General features: G+C 41.0%; 1 protein-coding gene across 1 annotated transcript in view; it reads right to left on the bottom strand.

Annotated features, from left to right (window-relative positions):
• The window catches only part of USP31 (ubiquitin specific peptidase 31), a 69,024-nt gene that overhangs the window by 17,398 nt on the left and 32,774 nt on the right, over positions 1-18,852 (bottom strand). Inside the window, exons 7-11 of the mRNA XM_037070672.1 lie at positions 9,773-9,953; positions 4,972-5,083; positions 4,306-4,400; positions 2,834-2,911; positions 2,150-2,279 (exon numbers count right to left, since the gene is read on the bottom strand). Coding sequence (XP_036926567.1) covers positions 2,150-2,279; positions 2,834-2,911; positions 4,306-4,400; positions 4,972-5,083; positions 9,773-9,953 — 596 coding nt within the window. The remainder of the gene's footprint in view (positions 1-2,149; positions 2,280-2,833; positions 2,912-4,305; positions 4,401-4,971; positions 5,084-9,772; positions 9,954-18,852) is intronic.

Below are 18,852 nucleotides of genomic sequence, written 5' to 3'. Positions count from 1 at the left end.
TAAAGCATCCTGAGTGAGCTGACAGTAGCTGATGCACACATGAAACTACTGATCAATACTGAACTCGCAGACAACCAATCCCAAAGCTATTGTCACACAGCCTACTGCCAGCCAAGTCGTACCTTCTCTTCTCCAGTATTTGTACTATTGTTTTTGGACCCAATGACTGAACTCTCCAGGTAACCCTCACTCACTAATTCATTCATTCCAGTACATACTTATTGAATGCTTTCTATGTGCCAGGCACCATGGGAAAATTATTAAAAGACCAAGACAGAGTCTCTTCTCTCTTTTCTTTACCCACTGTGCTCCAGTCAAACTAGCTTCATTTCTCTTTCTCAACCATGCCACATTCCTTCCTACCCCATGACCTTTGTTTTGCTTCCTTTATGTCCTTGCTTATCCCCAGTAGACTGTAAAAAGGCTTAGGGCAGAAACACTGTCTGCCTTGGTCCCTGCCAAATCCCCAGGACGTAGTGCAGTACCTAGCACACAGTATATACTCAGTAAATATTTACTGAATAAATGAATCCCTATCAAAGTGTGTCTTTTTAAAAAAGATTTTATTTTTAGAGAGGGAAGGGGAAGAAGAGAGGAAGAGAAACATTACTGTGTGGTTGCCTCTTGAGTGCCCCCTACCAGGGACCTGACCTGTAACAGGCATGTGCCTCGATTGGGAATCGAACCAGTGACCCTTTGGTTGGCAGGCTGCCACTCAATCCACTGAGCCACACCACCCAGGGCTCTGTTAAAATGTATCTTGCTAGCTTGAATCATCCCTCTACATCAGTGAGATGTTCTGTAGAATACCAGTGTTCTCATCTAGTAGGTCTGCTCACCTCTAAGCTTTGTGTCATTCTCAAACATCTCCCAAATCAACTCAAAAAAAAAAAAAAACCTCAATAGGATAAAGTGCTGTACAGAGCAAGCAATCAACAGGTTTCAAAGCCCACTACTTTATATAAGCCACAGACTGAAAAATGTGTCCTATGAAAATTATTAAAAGAACTAGCTATGAGCTCCTGGCTGGCATAGCTCAGTGGATTGAGCACGGGCCTGTGAATCAGAAGAACTAGCTATGAACTTGGGGGGAGAAAAGACTCAGTGAAAAGAAGAAAAACATTTCAAATATTTAAAGGACAAATATTTGTCCTCAACTGTTCTTAATGAACTCAGAAGAGAGAACACCTGGTGGGTTGTAGTAACCTAAGGACGTATGTCAGATGATTTCATTCTCCATCAGAGATATCCAAAGGGGAAATGATGAGTCTCCTAAGTAAGCAAATGCCTCATAGCAGTGGCTGAACAATCACCTATTTGAAATTAAGTAGAACCCAACCATTAGAAAAAAGGATCTATAAGGTCCTCTCCAACCCTGAAATTGCATAATTCCCTATGTACTTAAGAGTGAACAATAACAATTAGTAGTCAAAATTATGATCCTAGACATCAACTCCAGACAAACTCCAAGTATTCTAGTCAAGGTTTTTCAAGGTACACAAACCTTGAGGCTTAAAAAATACACAGGCCTGAGCCACGTCCACAGAGACTTGTTTATCCATCTGTCTGTCCATCCTTACATATAAATATTTACTGAGTCGCTACTATCTGCAAAGCACTGTGCTAAGTGGTCCAAAGTGCACTGCCCAGTAGAACTTTCTGTCTATGGCTACACTGCCCAGTATGAGAGAAACATGTGCCTACTGAGCATTTGAAATATGGCTAACGCAACTAAGAAACTGAACTTCTAGTTTTATTTCATTATAATTAATTTAAATAGGTCCTGGCACCTATATTCTTAATACCAAAAAGTTGAGAATCACTGTTCTAGTTACTAAGGAAAATGATTTAAAATTTGTACATTGAAACAAAAAAAACCTTTATCATCAACCATTAAAAGGAAAAAAATTAACTAAAAAGGTTCATTCCTAGAGCTTTTCAATTAATCAAGTTTTTCTAAAACTTTAAATAATTGTTATGAAATCCCGCCCCCCCCCCCAAAAAAAACTAAGATACCCATTAAGTGTACAGACCCTACATAAAAGCACAACTCCTGGGGAGTTTTCTGGGACATAATTTCTTTCTCCCTTGTCACCCTGTCATGACTCCACCCCTACCACGCCACCCAAGAAATGCTCCCAACTGTTACCTGCTCCTCTTTGGTGTAGAGTTGGAAACACTGGGATAAAGTACAAGTTTGAGGCTGATGATGACGCTCCCTTTGCAGACGAACACTTTCTGCATCAGGTATATATTCATCTTCAGTATTTACAAACAAACTGTCATTGGAAAGAGAAAGCATTTATCAGAGAATATCTTATAAAACAGACACAAAATACAATTACAGCTTTAGAGTGTAGATATAAATTCATAACCAAGAAGATCAATGTGTAAGAAAGCAAGTTTCCATGTTCCAAACATGGAACATGGAAAATTCTTGAAAAATTATCTATAAAGTTATTTTAAAGAAATAACTTTAAAGATATTTCTGGGACTGGTCACATGCTAATTCATATATCCTTGCCCTTTATAACTAAGGGCATGTATTTTGCATAACTTTTTAGAATTAATGCAACTGTGATACAAATCAAAATAATTGGACCTACAATGAATATATTTATGAATATATATGAATACATATATAGCTTGTATCTCAGCAGCAAGTGACAGAATATATAGAAGAGAAATAATAAACTACTTAAATAAAGGATTAGCAACACATCTGGACACTAAAAGCTAAAGAAAAGAGAGATCTGGGTATCAGCTAATTTAAATGATCAAAATTATACTTTTAGACTAATGACTCTACAAACACTAAGTAAAAAATACTCACAAATCTTTTGTTTCCTTGTCCCATTCTACCACTAATTTCACATGAGCAGTGCCACCTGGTCCACAAGACTTTAAAGCCCTATGGGACAGAGAAGGGGGAAGGGGAGGGAAGTCACATATTATTTTCTAAATAAACAATTTTACTTAAATATGATCATCTAATCTGAAATCATATAATTTCTGAAAATCTCCATCATCAGTCCCCATCAGAAAGTTTCTAGACACCATTATAATAACCTCGTATTTAATAAGCAGATTAAAATTGGACTGGAAAAATGTCCTTAAATTAAAATGTCCAGTACAGAAATAAAGAGAATGGAAGAAATTTAGAGCCCTGTTATAAGGCTGTCCAGTCACTCTCAGATTCTTTATGACCTTTCCAACTTTCTGCTCAATGTCTCGCCAACCCAAATAGAGACAACTGTCTCTCCGGGGAGAAAGTTTACTCCTGCAACCCTGCCATCACCCCATAAACCATGCCTGGTCCTTAGATTCTGTCCACGCCAATCTCAACTTCTGCAAGGTACTGCTCGAGTTCCACCTCCTTCCTTGATAAAGCCCCCCTGAGTTCACTGGCTCATTCTACCTCCTGAGAAGCTCAGTATTAATCGTATCACTCATCTAGTATTTCTTATGTTTTGCAATGTTTGAAGCATTTTCTATTAACTCTAATCTCTAAAACCAAACAGTGACCTGCTTTCAAACAGAACTATGTTACAGACTTTGTGGAATCTGGAAATGTAGGCACTACAACATTTGTTGAAAAATCATAATAATAAAACAGTCATGAGAGTTTTTCTATTTATATGTCATATATGTGTAGTACACATATATGCATCTCTCTTATTTTAATACAGTAGAGTGTTGTCATTGTAAGTATGTAGAAAGCTGAGGAAGGACAGTGAAATGAACAATTCAATCATGGAGGAAGGATGGACGGTTTAAAGAAAGGCTCAGAGGAAAGATAGTATCAACAGAAGCAACGACACATGAAATAGTGCATCCAAACACTCCTCAGTGCTTTGACACTGCTGAAGGCTTAGGGTGTTAGGGAGAAGAGTGAGGCCTAATAGAGGGAAGTACTCAGGGTCCAAATTAAAACATGTCATGCACTGTGGAGCCTGGGCTTTGTCTTTTACAACACAGGTTACCATGCAAGGATTTCAGAGAAGAAAGTTGTAGGCTCAGAATTTTACTTTGGGAAACATCCATCTCAGTGAATATGCAAATGTCATTAATCTGCAGTTCTACTATATACAGTATTTTGCTTTATAACATGGGTATTCTAGGTTTTTCTGATTTCAAAAAGGATCCTAAAACATATCATACCCTAATATGAATCAAAAGTAAAATAAGTACTTAATTTCTAAATGAGTCTAAAGAACTCACCACACCTGTGTGAAAATTTTACCAGACACCACTAGAGCACATGAGCACATGTGAAGTTCTAGAAGGTGATTATTTTTTTTTTACCTTTCTACTGTTGGGTGGCACAGTGGCTGCTCCTCCTGGGGCAGTAAGTATGTGATTCCCACCACACTGACCACACGCAAACTGAACGGACACACCTACATCGAATGGGAAGGAGAATTAGGCTGGATTTCTCTTCAAGAGCATCTGTTTCACACTGGTTTCCAAAACAGGTTAAAGAGAGAGCAAACTGTTCTGCAAAATGCTCCTCCACAATGTTCTGTTAGGTTAATGAGCCACTCTCATACACTGTAAATGTGATTTACCCAAATGCAATTTACACATCACACATGTTATACAAGACAGGTCATATGTGGCTTTACTGGAGCATTAACTTAATTTTTCCTTGGACACTTTAACACTATAATCTCAATTTTGAAAATATACAGACGGATGTTCTGCAGTCTCTCCAAGCTGATCATATGCTAAATGTTATTAGACAAATCTTAGAAAGGGAAAAGTGTCCAGCTTGCTTCATAAGTTGAGGTTTAAGTCCTCACTCTTGAAAATATGAACACAGCTGATTCTTTTGCCCCAGGGCTTCTGAACACTCCAGCTCAGTGTCCACCTTCCCTAATGCAGAGGTCTGACTTCAAACTTCCCTGCAAGGGCTATTTCTCTACTGGATACACACACATGCTGGGCCGGAGCATCGGAATGTACACACACCTGAATGCACACTGTAGGCTTCAGGAAATACTTCATCTTCTCCAAGATCTCCTTTTGCAACAGGTCCCAGGCTACTGTCTTCTCCAGGTGCAGCACAAACGGCAGCCCAAACCTAACACACACATAAAAACACCTCAATCACCTTAAATAACAGTATTCCTTTAACAATGGAGTTCCTTATACATGACCTTCCTACATGGAATCACTATATAATTGGTTTTAGAACTGTTCTCAAAATAAAACAAACAGAAGTTTAATTACTCTTATCAGTGGATGAAAAAGTCAGAAGAGAAGCTGAGATTTCTAAGTAAAATTTAACAGCTCATACACCAAAATGGCTTCTGGGAGAGCATGATGCTAAGATATTAGGCAGCAAGAGGACAGGGTCAGTACAGATGGTAAGGAAAGAAGAGGGGAGCAAACAGCACAGATAAAACATACAAGGGGTTAATGCCAGAGGAGCAGACAGGACTAGCAGGTCCAGCAGGCAGGTGGCCCTATTCTGATAATCTGACAAGAAGGAAGGTATTGGCAAGCAAATGACACTGAAAGTTATCTCCTAGCCTCAGGGAGAAGCCATGTGGCCCCTTCTAGTGCTGGGTTGCCAGTGTTAGAGAACTGAAGGCAGTGCCGTGAGTTCTCAGTATGGCTGCAGGCTGACATCACCAAGGGAGTTTTAAACAAGGATGCCCAGGCCAAGATGGAGGCATAGGTGGAAACACTGTGCCTTCTCCCACAACCAAGTTTGAATACAACAAAGGTTTGGAGAAACAAAGACACAACCAAAGGACAGAAAACTGCATTATACGGAAGTCCGACTACATCTAACCGTTCAACGGGGACGGTAAGAGGGGCGGAGCCAGCAGCGAGCAGGGTCGGGCAGGACAGGGCCCCCGACCCAGGCGCGCAGGCGGACGAGAACCAGCTGGGGTGCGGGGCAGACCGCGGGCGCATATTCGCGCACAGTGAGACAGACCACGCAGGCCCCAGGGGGCGAGGGCTGACGGCGGTGGCGCACTCGCGAGCAGTGGGACGAAACGCGTGGGCCAGGTGACGGCAGCAACTGCGGCACCGGTGAGGGCCGTGGCAGCAGGCGGCGGACAGGACGCCATAGTCCCTCTTTGACCCCGCCCCCACATACAACGTCACAACCCAGCGACTTAGTTGCCCTGTTCTAGTGAACATTTTAGGGCTCTGATCCTGCTATGGAACAGGCACGAACAACCCGAAAGATGGCACAAGAAGAACTCAAAGTCCCAGAGCCAATAACTCTCAGCGACCAAGAAATTGCCAGCCTCTCAGAAGCACAATTCAGGACACTATTTATCAGGATGCTCACAGAACTGGTAGATTATAGTCACAAATTAGAGGAACATAGTCACAAATTAGAGGAACATATGAAGGCTAAACTAATTGAAATGAAGGGAGATGCACAGGAAACCAATAGTGATGGAAAGGAAACTGGGACTCAAATCAATGGAATGGACCAGAAGGAAGAACAAAACATCCCACCAGAAAGGAATGAAGAAATGAGAATTCAAAAAAATGAGGAGAGGCTTAGGAACCTCCAGGACATCTTTAAACGTTCCAACATCCGGATTATAGGGGTACCAGAAGGGGGAAAGAAACAGCCACGAGTGGAAAACGTATTTGAACAAATAATAAAGGAGAACTTCCCCAGTCTGGCAAAGGAAATAGACTTCCAGGAAATCCAGGAAGCTCAGAGAGTGCCAAAGAAGTTGGACCCAAGAAGGAACACACCAAGGCACATCATAATTACATTAGCCAAGACCAAAATGAAGGAGAGAATCCTAGAAGCAGCAAGGGATAAGGGGACAGTCACCTACAAAGGAGTACCCATCAGACTGTCAGCGGATTTCTCAAAAGAGACCTTACAGGCAAGAAGGGGCTGGAAAGAAGTATTCCAAGTCATGAAATCCAAAGACCTACAGCCAAGATTGCTTTATCCAGCAAAACTTTCATTTAGAATGGAAGGACAGATAAAGTGCTTCTCAGATAAGGTCAAGTTCAAGGAGTTCATCATCACCAAGCCCTTATTATATGAAATGCTAAAGGGACTTATATAAGAAAAAGAAGATGAAAAATATGAACAGTGAAAGGACAGCAAACACACAGTTATTAACAACCACACCTAAAACAAAAGCAAACCAAGAGGACAGCTAGATCAGGAGTGGAACCATAGAAATGAAGAACACATGGAGGGTTAGAAACAGGGGGGTGGGAGGGGGAGAAGGGGGGAGAAGGCACAGAAAATAGCATAGATGGTAGGTAGAAAATAGATAGGGGGGAGGGCGAGAATAGTGGGGGAAATATAGAATCCAAAGAACTTGAGACACGTGGTTATAAACTAAGGGGGGGAGAATGGTGGGGGAGGGAGGGTGCGGGTGGAGGGGATTGAAGGGGGGGGAATAGAACAACTGTAATGGTATAATCAATAAAATATATTAAAAAAAAAAAAGGATGCCCCAGTGTAGCCCCGTGAGATCCTACTGTAGTCATTCTGTTGGGTGGCTTGAATAGTGTGATTTCTTTAGAAGCTCCCTAGATGGTTCTAAAATGCAGCCAAGAAGGAGAACAACTGGCCTGGCCTCACTCCCCCAAACCCTAGCCATTCAGACCTACTTGCTGTGTGCCCTGGATGTGTCCTACTCACAAACCCAGGTCTTTGTTCAGCCAATTCCTTCAGACTGGAGCAGTCTTCCCAGCATCCTGCTAGGCTAGGTCCTACTCACCTGTGTCACGACCCAGTGGAGCTATCCTTATGCAGGAAGCACCCTGCTGGTTTGCTCCCTGTGCTCTGCACCATAGCACTAACACTGCCTGATTATTCTTCTGCCTCCATCAGTACACTGTGAGTTACTGAGAGCAGGAACTGTGATCTACATATCTTAGTAGCCCAAGCAGCAATGCCTAGAAAATGGTACGTGTTAGTGAGTGAATGAATGAATGAGGAATCAGATAAACCCTGACTTAGGCCCAAGGAGAGGTGCTAAAATCACCAAAAACCCTAAATCCAATGGAAAAAAAAAGTTTACTCACAGTGGCACTCAACAGTGATGTAAAGTAAGTTTCAAGCACATGTAAACTATGTCTTCACTTCTAAGAGACTAACATCCCTTCTGTTCTGTCCCTTAAACATGCCCAGCTCCTTCTAGGCTCAGTGTCTTTGTACTCCGTGTCCCCTCTATATGGGATTCTGTTCCCCAGAAGCTCACACAGCTCACCCCCTCGCCTCACTCGGGCTCAGCTGCTGCCTCCTCAAGAAAGCCCTCCCTCACCAAAGCACTTTCACTGAGCGTCCTCGAGCCCCAGCACACTCTATCATCCCAGACAGTTTTAAAATCTTCAAAGTGGAGTAACTGAAGTTAAATGTGTTACTTGTCTATAGCCACTCTGTCCTAATTAGGACATAAGTTCCATGAGAACCACAGATCCTGTCTGTTTGCTGCCATAGCCCCAGTATTTACAGCAGTGCCCAACATACTGTAAACACTCAAGCATTTGTTAATGAACATCATAAATATACAAATCAATACATTTGCATTTATGTTATTTACCATCTTTTAAAAAGGAACCTATCAAAGCAACATTTTCAAAGGCTACTATAAATGCTACCCTAACAATATTAGAACACAAAGTCCTTTTTCCCTAAAGTAGATCCACATCTTGCTTGTTATTACTCAGGTTACATTACTTATGTGATAAGGCTAATTTAAAAGACAGTGTAAAACACCTACAAGTTCTTATAGATGGAAAAAAATTTGAGAGATCTCCAACCCCCAACTTTCTGGCTTATGCTGCTGAATTAAGAGTATACCACTGCTCAGATGGGAAATGCAGGAAGATCATGTGTACAGAGAGAAAGAATGAGCTCAGTTTGGAACATAAGATTGAGGTGTACATACCATCTAAGTAGACTTGTTAAGAATTTTTTTTTTAAAGGTGTTAAGAAAGCTGGATTTGGTGTGTAAGTCTGGGGCCCCAAAAGGAGCTTAAGCTGCAAATATAGATATGAAAGGAGCCTTTAAAAAGCTACATGGGCTAGAAGGGCAATATCAGGAAACAGTCTAAGTGCCCATCAGTAGATGAATAAATAAAAAAGCTGTGGTGTTACACAATTACAAAATGGAATAATATACAGCCTTAAAAGAGAAGAAATCTTACCTTTTGTGACAGCATGGATGGATCTGTAGGTTATTATGCTAAGTGAAATAAGCCAATCAGAGAAAGACAAATACCATATAATCTCATTTATATGTAGAATCTAAGGAACAAAATAAATGGCTGAACAAAATAGAAACAGAGGCATGGAAACATGGAACAGACTGACAGCTACCAGAGGGGATGCCGTGGAGAACTGAATGGAACAAGGTGAAGGGATTAGCCAAAGATCATATACACATTAACCCACCACAGACACAGACAACAGGGCAGTGATGGCCAGAGGGAAGGAGTGGAGGGGTAGAGGCTGGGTGGAGGTGGGCAAACCAGAAGGGGGAAATAGGGACAACTGTAGTAATGTCAACAGTAAAAAAAAAGAAAGAAAACTACACGAGGTTGAAGAGCCTTTCTCACTCAGATTCTCACTCACTAATTTTACATTCTCCCCTCCCAATCCCTCCAATCAGGTCAACTTATACACATATTCTTTCTAAATATCAAAATCAAAAATTAACTATATACTAAGTGTAAGAATGATTTTATTCCTCTTATAAAAACACTTGAAAATATTAAGACTTTTAAAAGCCTCAGCAGTTACTGGAAAATAAGTTGGTTTCACCTTTTCCCTTGTTGTCCAGTGCAGGCTCGGTTACACACTAACAGAACAATCTTGTTGGTTCCTGCTCTTGTCATGGGCAAGTCCACTTGCCCTTGCTTTGCTGCTGCTTGTGTAGGAGAAGACAGTCTATGATGATCCAAGCCAAATTTTACATGGTTTAGATTGTTGTTCAAGTGGATTCCTGAAATAGAATTAAAACCAACTTACTTTATCTCTGTAAAAGTCTTTTGAGTTATTTATCACAAATTTACCCAATAATTAAGTTGTCATCATACCATATAAATTCCAATTAAAAAAGGAATGAATTATCTATTTTGAGACGACTCATCTAGCCACTCAGATAATTTCTTTAGCATCCATTATTTAAACTAGCCTTACCTGTCTTAAAAACTGAAAATTAAAACTCTTCAGTGAATATCAGATACAGTGTTAGAAGGGCAAGTCTCCAGAGATGATTCATCACAACAAATTTAGCGTGGTCATATAACCAGTAACCAAGTAAATTGTTTTAAAAAATTAAAAATAAAGGCTAACACAAGTGGAATGATCTTCAATATTCCAATGTCATTTCTTCTCCCTGATTTAAGAGCCAGACTTGTAAGAAACTACATTTAACTAGATTTGCAGTCATTACAGAACTTTAATACAATCACCTAAACTACCCCAACCTACATTAAAGTAAATAAAAATATGTATCCAACAGCCACTGTACTGGCTGCTGAAAACAAGGTCTTCAGAACTGCCCCAAAGCAGAGCTATCTGTCAATCAGAGGCACTGAGAAATGCAGCATGGAGCAACACGCCCTATACTCAGCAGGAACTCAATAAATGCTTGATTAAATGATTGTTAATTTCCTTAATCCTTTGAAAGTACAGCCTAAGGAAATGAAACTCCAACTGAAGAAGAGAAAAATGAAGCCCTCCACTACCCACCACCATCACCTGCCAAAATATAATAATAACAGCAGCAGCAGGAGAATAAAAAAAGTGTCTACACAAAAGTAGTCATAGCATAAATCTGGCAATAACCTAAATACCCAGCAATATGAGACTTGCTGAACCTCCTGAAGTACATCAGCAATTTAAAATGATGAATACACAGTTCATTCTAAAATAAATTTCAGATATATTAGCATTTTAATAAAAGAACACAGAAACTAGAACTAAGGAAACACTGAGTTTTCATCAAGCTATTAGTGGGAAGAAAACTTTTCAAACTTGAACACCATGAAGAAACCACAAAAGAGCAGCAGATTTCAGTTTCTAACCATTTAAAACTTTGGTGTGAGAAAAAATTATAGAAGCCTGAATTTGAGACAGCAAGGTTAAGATTTTCAGCAGGTTAAGGCTTAGAAGACCTGTTCTGCTAAAAGTGTTCAGGATTCCTAAAGAGATAAGGGGAGACCCAGCACCTGCAGAGAGGTTAGCCTTGCATTCAAAGTGCAGGCCTGCCCAGTTATCACCAGCTGTGCAACCCCTTATGTCGTCTCTCTCATTTGCAAACTAGGGAAAGTAGGAGCCTCATATGCACTGAACCAATTATCAGACCTTTACACATACTTTAATTGGGCTCTTGCTATGTATTAGGAACTATACTGAACTGCTGGGTACAGAAAGATGAAGTAAAATGTAGTCCCAGCTGCAGAGAATTCAGTGTGGTGGGACAGATAAAGGAGAAAAGAGATCATCCCCACACAGCATTATAGTCCAGAGTCTAGCAGAAGCTACAGCTAAAGCACTGAAGGGCAGGAGTCAGTTAGGGGAGTGGGGAAAATGAGGATTTCTGGACAAGGTGATGACTGGGTATTTTCACTGTGATACAGTTAAAATTAGAAAGCAATTTAAATAAACAAATGCACACACACGAGAACACAACTGGGAAAAAAAGAGCTCCTGGGTCAAAGAATATTAAAAACTGTGATAACAGACTGTCTAAAAAATGTGATTAATAGGAGTAGACCAGAGAAAATTGAATTCTAAGCTCGATAGTGAAAAAAGCAGACAAATCCAATATACACAATTATCAAAGGTTAAAGGCACCAGAGACCTCTGGAAGTAGAGGGTGAAAAAAAGGTACTAACATAAGGACTTTTGACAAGGACACCAAGACCACCTAAGGAAGAATGAATGGTGCTGGGATAACTGACTATTTACACACAAAAGAACAAAACTAGACCCCTACTCACACTACACACAAAAATTAACTCAAAATAGATCAAAGACATAAATGTAAGCTAAAACTATAAAAATCCTAGAAGAAAACAAGAGTAAATCCTCATGGACTTGGATTTGGCAATGGATTCTTACATACATGACACTTAAAGCATAAGCAACAACAATAACATGATAAATTATACTTCAGCAAAATTAAGAACTTTTATGCATCAAAGGACATTATCTAGGACTTCCGGCCAAGATTGAGGCATAGGCAAGGGGCCACACTGTGCCCCCTCCCAGAACTAAATTTAAAGACAGCGAAGTTTTAGTAACAAAAACGCAGCCAAAACAGTGAAAATTGAACTATATGGAAGTCCAACAACAACGAACCATTCAACCAGACCACTAAGAGGGGCGGAGTCAGCAACAGAGTGGGGTCGGGCTGTAAAGATTGTTTGGTCTGACCAACCCAGGAGCAGAGGAGGCGGTGGCAGTTGGTGGATCCCAGGTGTGGCGTGGCAAAAGGCGAACACAGTGAGGGTGCAGGGGAGCTGGTTGACTGCAGTCACATATTCACACATAGATAAACCAAGCTAAGGAGAGAACAGTGAGACAGACCACTCAGGCTAGGGCCCCAGCGACAGGAATTAGAGCCAGAAAACACCAACTGGAAAGACTTTCTCCAGGTTGAGGGGCTGGGAGGAGCTCCCAGGCTCACAGAGAGTTCATTGGAGAGACCCGCAGGGTCCTGGAGAGTATACGGGCCCACACACCCGGGAACCAGCACCAGAGGGGCCCAATTTGCTTGTGGGAAGCTGCAGAGGGGTCAGAAATATGAGAGAGAGCTGAGGGAGCAAAGCGCCATTTTTTTCCCCCTCTCTAACCCTGCCCCCACGTACAGCGTCACAACCCAGCAACTGGGTGGCACCGCCCTGGTGTACACCTAAGGCTCCGCCCCTCATACATAACAGGTACGAACAGACCAAACATTATGACTCAAGAACAGCTCAAAGCCCCAGTGCCTATAATTCTAAGTGACGAAGAAAGAGCCAACCTTTTTCAGATGCACAGTTCAAAACACTGGTGATCAGGATGCTCACAGAATTGGTTGATTTTAGCCACAAATTAGAGGAACATAGGAAGGCTAAACTGACTGAAATGAAGGGAAATGCACAGAAAACCAATCGTGATGGAAAGGAAACTGGGACTCAAATCAAGGGAGTGGACCAGAAGGAAGAAAGAAACAACCAAATAGAAAAGAATGAAGAAACAAGAAATCAAAAAATGAGGAGAGGCTTAGGAACCTCCAGGACAGCTTTAAACATCCCAACATCCAGATTATAGGGGTACCAGAAGGGGAAGAGGAATGGCCACGAGTGGAAAACTTATTTGAACAAATAATAAAGGAGAACTTCCCCAGTCTGGCAAAGGAAAGAGACTTCTAGGAAGTCCAGGAAGTTCAGAGAGTCCCAAAGAAGTTGGACCCAAGAAGGAACACACCAAGGCACATCACAATTACATTACCCAAGATTAAAATGAAGGAGAAAATTCTACAAGCAGCAACGGATAAGGGGATAGTCACCTACAAAGGAGTGCCCATCAGACTGTCAGCTGATTTCTCCAAAGAGACCTTACAGGCAAGAAGGGCCTGGAAAGAAGTATTCCAAGTCATGAAATCCAAAGACCTACATCCAAGATTGCTCTATCCAGCAAAGCTTTCATTTAGAATGGAAGGGCAGATAAAGTGCTTCTCAGATAAGGTCAAATTCAAGGAGTTCATCATCACCAAGCCCTTATTATATGAACTGTTAAAGGGACTTATCTAAGACAAAGAAGATAAAAAATATGAACAGTGAAAGGACAGCAAACTCACAGAGACCTAAAACAAAAGCAAACTAAGAAGACAGCTAGATCGGGAGCAGAAACATAGAAATGGAGATCACATAGAGGATTAACAACAGGGGAGTGGGAGGAGGAGAAGGGGGGAGAAGGTACAGAGAATAAGTAGCATAGATGGTAGGTAGAAAATAGACAGGGGGAGGGCAAGAANTACAGAGAATAAGTAGCATAGATGGTAGGTAGAAAATAGACAGGGGGGAGGGCAAGAATAGTAGGGGAAATACAGAATCTAAAGAACTTGTGACACATGGACATGAAGGAAAGGGGGGGAATGGTGGGGGAGGGGTGTGCAGGGTGGAGGAGAGTGAGGGGGGGAATGGGATAACTGTAATGGCATAATAAATAAAATATATATTTTTTTAAAAAGACACTATCTATTCAGAATGCCTGAAGTCACGCTGAACAGAAGTCCTACAACTAAGAAAACACATGGATACTGGTAGACTGGTAGGACAGGCAGAAACACAGAACGGGCTGCTTCCACACCCACAGGAGTAATATCTTGGCTATGGATCCCTAAGGAGGGAGGGTTCCCAGCCCCACATCTGGACCCTTAGCCCAGGGCTCCACTGCCAGGAAAATAAAAACCAGATGTGGCTGAGTGTCATGGAGGGCTTCTGGAGTCCTGGACATGTCTCTTGAAGGGTCCCTGCACAGACTTAAGACTCATTCACTCTGAGCTCAAGTTGGGGTAGCAGCTTGAAAACATCAGGGACACTAGGGGAGGAATGGAATTGGCTGGCTTCAGGGTGAGGGCTTCAGGGGAAGGCTAGCAGGGCAGCTTTCTCCCAGACAGAAGTTCTAACAGAGGTCATTGTTCCTATTCTGAGCCTTCCCCCACAGGACACCATATTTGAGGTGGCTCACACTGTTAACACTACCCTTGTGATTCCCTGAGATCCTGTCCCACCCAACTTGCCAGCCCACCCAAGCTACTTCCACTGGGTTTTCCATATAATCAACCTTTCTTGGTTCATGCTTCAGACTTTCCTAAAAACTCTCAAATAAACAGCATCTGGACCCTGCATACCCCATATCTCTTCTTAAGTGACCCCAGGCCTAGCTCTAGTAACAGCTGGCCTTGGTTCATAGCTTGGCCTTTTCTGGGCACCTTGAAGCCTAGCACAAGTAGCAGCTATCTGCATATCACTCTAACCTGTACCGGGTGGCCCCAGGCAATAAACAGGCAGTGGCTGACTTTGTACCTCCCAGGAGGCCCCAGAGACTGTGCACCCAGTGGTCACCTTCAGACTACTCCAGATCACAACCCAACCACCTCCATGAGCAACACACTTAAGAGAAGAACTCAGTAAGCACCAAAGCCCCACTGAAGTAGTACTACTCCATGAGGTCAGCCCCTGCACAGCAATTACTCTGCTGTAGTCACAGCTAGTCCTCACATCTGATTAACCTAGAGGTCAATCCCTTCCAGTGACCTGCCAACAGAAATCAAGGCTTAACTACAACAGGAGGGTGCACAAAGCCCACACAAGGGGTACAATTGGAGCACCCAGCTCCAGTGACCAGGAAGGCTGCATCACTGGGCCTTACAGGATACCTACTACATAAAGCCACTCTACAAGTCCAGGAGACGTAGCAGCTTTACCTAATACATAAAAACAAACATAGGAAAGCAGCCAAAATGAGGAGACAAAGAAACATGGCCCAATGAAAGAAGAGTAGGAATCTCCAGAAAAAAACTACATGAAATGAAAGTAAGCAAACTACAGATAGTTCAAAACAATGGCTATGGAACATTCCAGGAACTTAGGGAGAACTTCAACAGCATAGAAAAAGACATGGAAACCTTAAAAAAGCACAAGTCAGAAATGAAGGTTACAATAACTGATAAAGAATAGGTCACAGGGAATCAACAGTAGAATAGATGAAGCATAGAACTGTATCAGCAATTTGGAATATAAGGAAGCAAAACATCCAGTCAGAATAGCAACAAAAAAAAAAAAAAAAAAGGAATCTAAATGAGGAGAAAGTAAGGAGCCTCTGGGACAACTTCAAGTACATCAACATTTGCATCATGGGAGTGCTGGAAAGAGGAGAGAGAAGTACAAGGAATTGAAAATATACTTAAAAAATGACAAAAACACTTCCCTAACCTAGTGAAAGCAATAGTCGATACAAGTCCAGGAAGAGAGTCCCAAACAAGATGAACCCAAAGAGGCCCACACAAAGACACATCATAGTGAAAATTCACAAGGTTAAAGACAAAGAGAGATTCTTAAAAGCAGCAAGAGAAAAGCAATTAGTTACCTACAAAGGGAGCTTCCATAAGACTGTCAGCTGATTTCTCAACAGAAACTTTGCAGGTCAGAAGGGACTTGCGAAAAGTATTCAGTGATGGAAAGCAAGGACCTACAACCAAGATTACTCTATACAGCAAAGCTATCATTTAGAATCAAAGGACAGATAAAGAGCTTCCCAGACAAGAAAAAGCTAAAGAAGCTTAACACAACCAAACCAGTATTAAAAGAAATGTTAAAGGGTCTTCTTTGAAAAGGAAAAAAATGAATAAAAAAAGAATAAAATGGCAATAAATACATATCTATCAACAATTACTTTAAATGTACATGGCTGGTGTGGCTCAGTGAATTGAGTGTCAGCCTGTGAACTAAAAGGTCACTGGTTCAATTCCCAGTCAGGGTACATGCCTGGGACCTGGGTTGTGGGCCAGGTCCCTGATTAGGGGTGTGTGAGAGGCAGCCCATTGATGTTTCTCTCACACATCGATATTTCTTTCCCTCTTCTTCTCCCTCCATTCCCCTATCTCTAAAAATAAATCAAATATTTTAAAAAACCAATTACTTTAAAGGCAAATGGATTAAATGCTCCTATCAAAAGACATATGTTGACTGAATAACAAAACAAGACCCTTACATATGCTATCTACAAGAGACTTAAGTTGAAAAGACACACACAAACTGAAAGAAAAGGAATGAAAAAATATAAAATGTTTTAAAAATTTTATAAAATTTTATAAAGTTCATAAAAATGGAAATAAACCAAAACAAAAAGCGGGGCTAATACTTATACCAGACAAAATAGACTTTAAAACAAAGGCTATAACAAGAGACAAAGAAGGATACAGCAACTCCACTTCTAGGTAGCTATCCAAAGAAACCCAAAACAAGTCGAAAAGACATACACATCCATAAGCTTACTGCAGTATTATTTATACTAGATAAGATATGGAAGCAGCCTAAGTATCCATAAAGAGATGAATGGATAAATAAGAGGTGGTAAATCTATACAATAGAATATGACACTGCCATAAAAAAAGAATGAAATCTTGTCATCTGCAACATAGATGGACTCAGAGGGTATTGTGCTGAATGAAATCAGTCAAACAGAGAAAGACAAATGCCAGATGATTTCACTTTTCTGTGAAATTTAAAAAACAAAACAAACAATCAAGCAGTACAGGAAAAGACTCATAGATGCAGAGAACATTTTAACAGTTGCCAAATGAGAAAGGGGTTGGTGGGGGACAGGTGAAAAAGGTGAAAAGATTGGTAAATACAGAATAGTCAAGGGGAAGTACATTATAGCATAGAGGAATACAGTCAATAGTACTGTAATAACTACATATGGTGCCAGATGGGTACTAGATTTATCAAAGTGATCACTCTGTAACTTATACAAATGTCTACTCATAGTGTTTTAATGCTAATCATGGTGAAACTAATATAATATTGTACATCAACTGTAATTTAAAAATTAAAAATTAAAAAAAGAAAAGACACTATAAACAAAGTAAAAATATAACCCATGAAATGGGAGAAAATATTTGTAATCACTTATCTGGTAAGGGCATAGCCAGGATATATAAAGAACTCTTACAACTCAACAACAGAAAGACAAACAACCCAATTTAAAAACAGAAAAAGGGTTCCAGCCATGATGGAGGCATAGGCACATATGTTTTACTTCCTTGCACAACCAAAAGAAGAATAACAACCAATTTAAAAAAAAAAACAACCAGAACTGCCAGAAAATTGAACTGTATGGAAGTCCAACAACCAAGGAGTTAAAGAAGAAACATTCATCCAGACTGGTAGGAGGAGCAGAGACAGGGAGGTAAGGTGGAGAGAACACGTGGCAAGGCAGCAGCTGGCAGACTTAGCAGTCCCACATTTGCATGTGGATAAACCAGGAGGAACAACTGGGGAATGAGACATACCATGCAACCCAGGGTTCTAACACAGGGAAAGAAAGTCTCAAAACCTCTGGCTGCAAAACCCTGTTGGGGTTACAGCAGTGAGAGAAACTGCCAGTCTCACAGGAGAGTCCATTGGAGGGGGTCATAGGGTCCTAGAACATACACAAGCCCACACACCCAGGAATCAGCACCAGGGCAGCACCTGAAGGGCACAATTTGATTGTGGAAAGTGGGGGAAGTAACTGAAAGCAAAGGCAAGAGCCAAGCAACCAGCATTGTTACCTCTCTGACCCCTCCCCCACATACAGTGCCACAAAGCAGCAAAGTGAGTTGCCCTACCCTGGCAAATACCTAAGGCTATGCTCCTTAAAACATAACAGGTGCACTGAGACAAAGAAATATGGCCCAAATGAAAGAAGAGATCAAAACTCCAGAAAAAGAACTAAGCAACGAGGAGGTAGGCAACCTATCAGATGCAGAATTCAAAACACTGGTAATCAGGATGCTCACAGAAATGGTTGAGTTCAATAGCGAAATGAAAGCTATACAAAGTGAAATAAAGAAAAATATACAGGGAGCCAAGAATGAAGGGAAGGAAACCAGATTCAAATCAATGGTTTGGACCAGAAGGAAGAGTAAATATCCAACCAGAACGAAATAAAAAAACAAGAATTTAAAAAAATGAGGAGAGGCTTAGGAACCTCTGAGACAATGTTAAACATTCCAACACCCAAATCATAGGGATTCCAGAAGGTAAAATGAAGAGCAAGAAATTGAAAACTTATTTGAAAAAATAATGAAGGAAAACTTCCCTAATCTGGCAAAGGAAATAAACATGAAAGTCCAGGAA

Source organism: Sturnira hondurensis, unplaced genomic scaffold (assembly GCF_014824575.4).
Source record: "Sturnira hondurensis isolate 20B ecotype Veracruz unplaced genomic scaffold, ASM1482457v3 Scaffold0018877, whole genome shotgun sequence".
Lineage (NCBI taxonomy): Eukaryota > Metazoa > Chordata > Mammalia > Chiroptera > Phyllostomidae > Sturnira > Sturnira hondurensis.
Note: the sequence above shows the minus strand (reverse complement) of the source record. Positions and strands in the feature narration are given on the sequence as shown.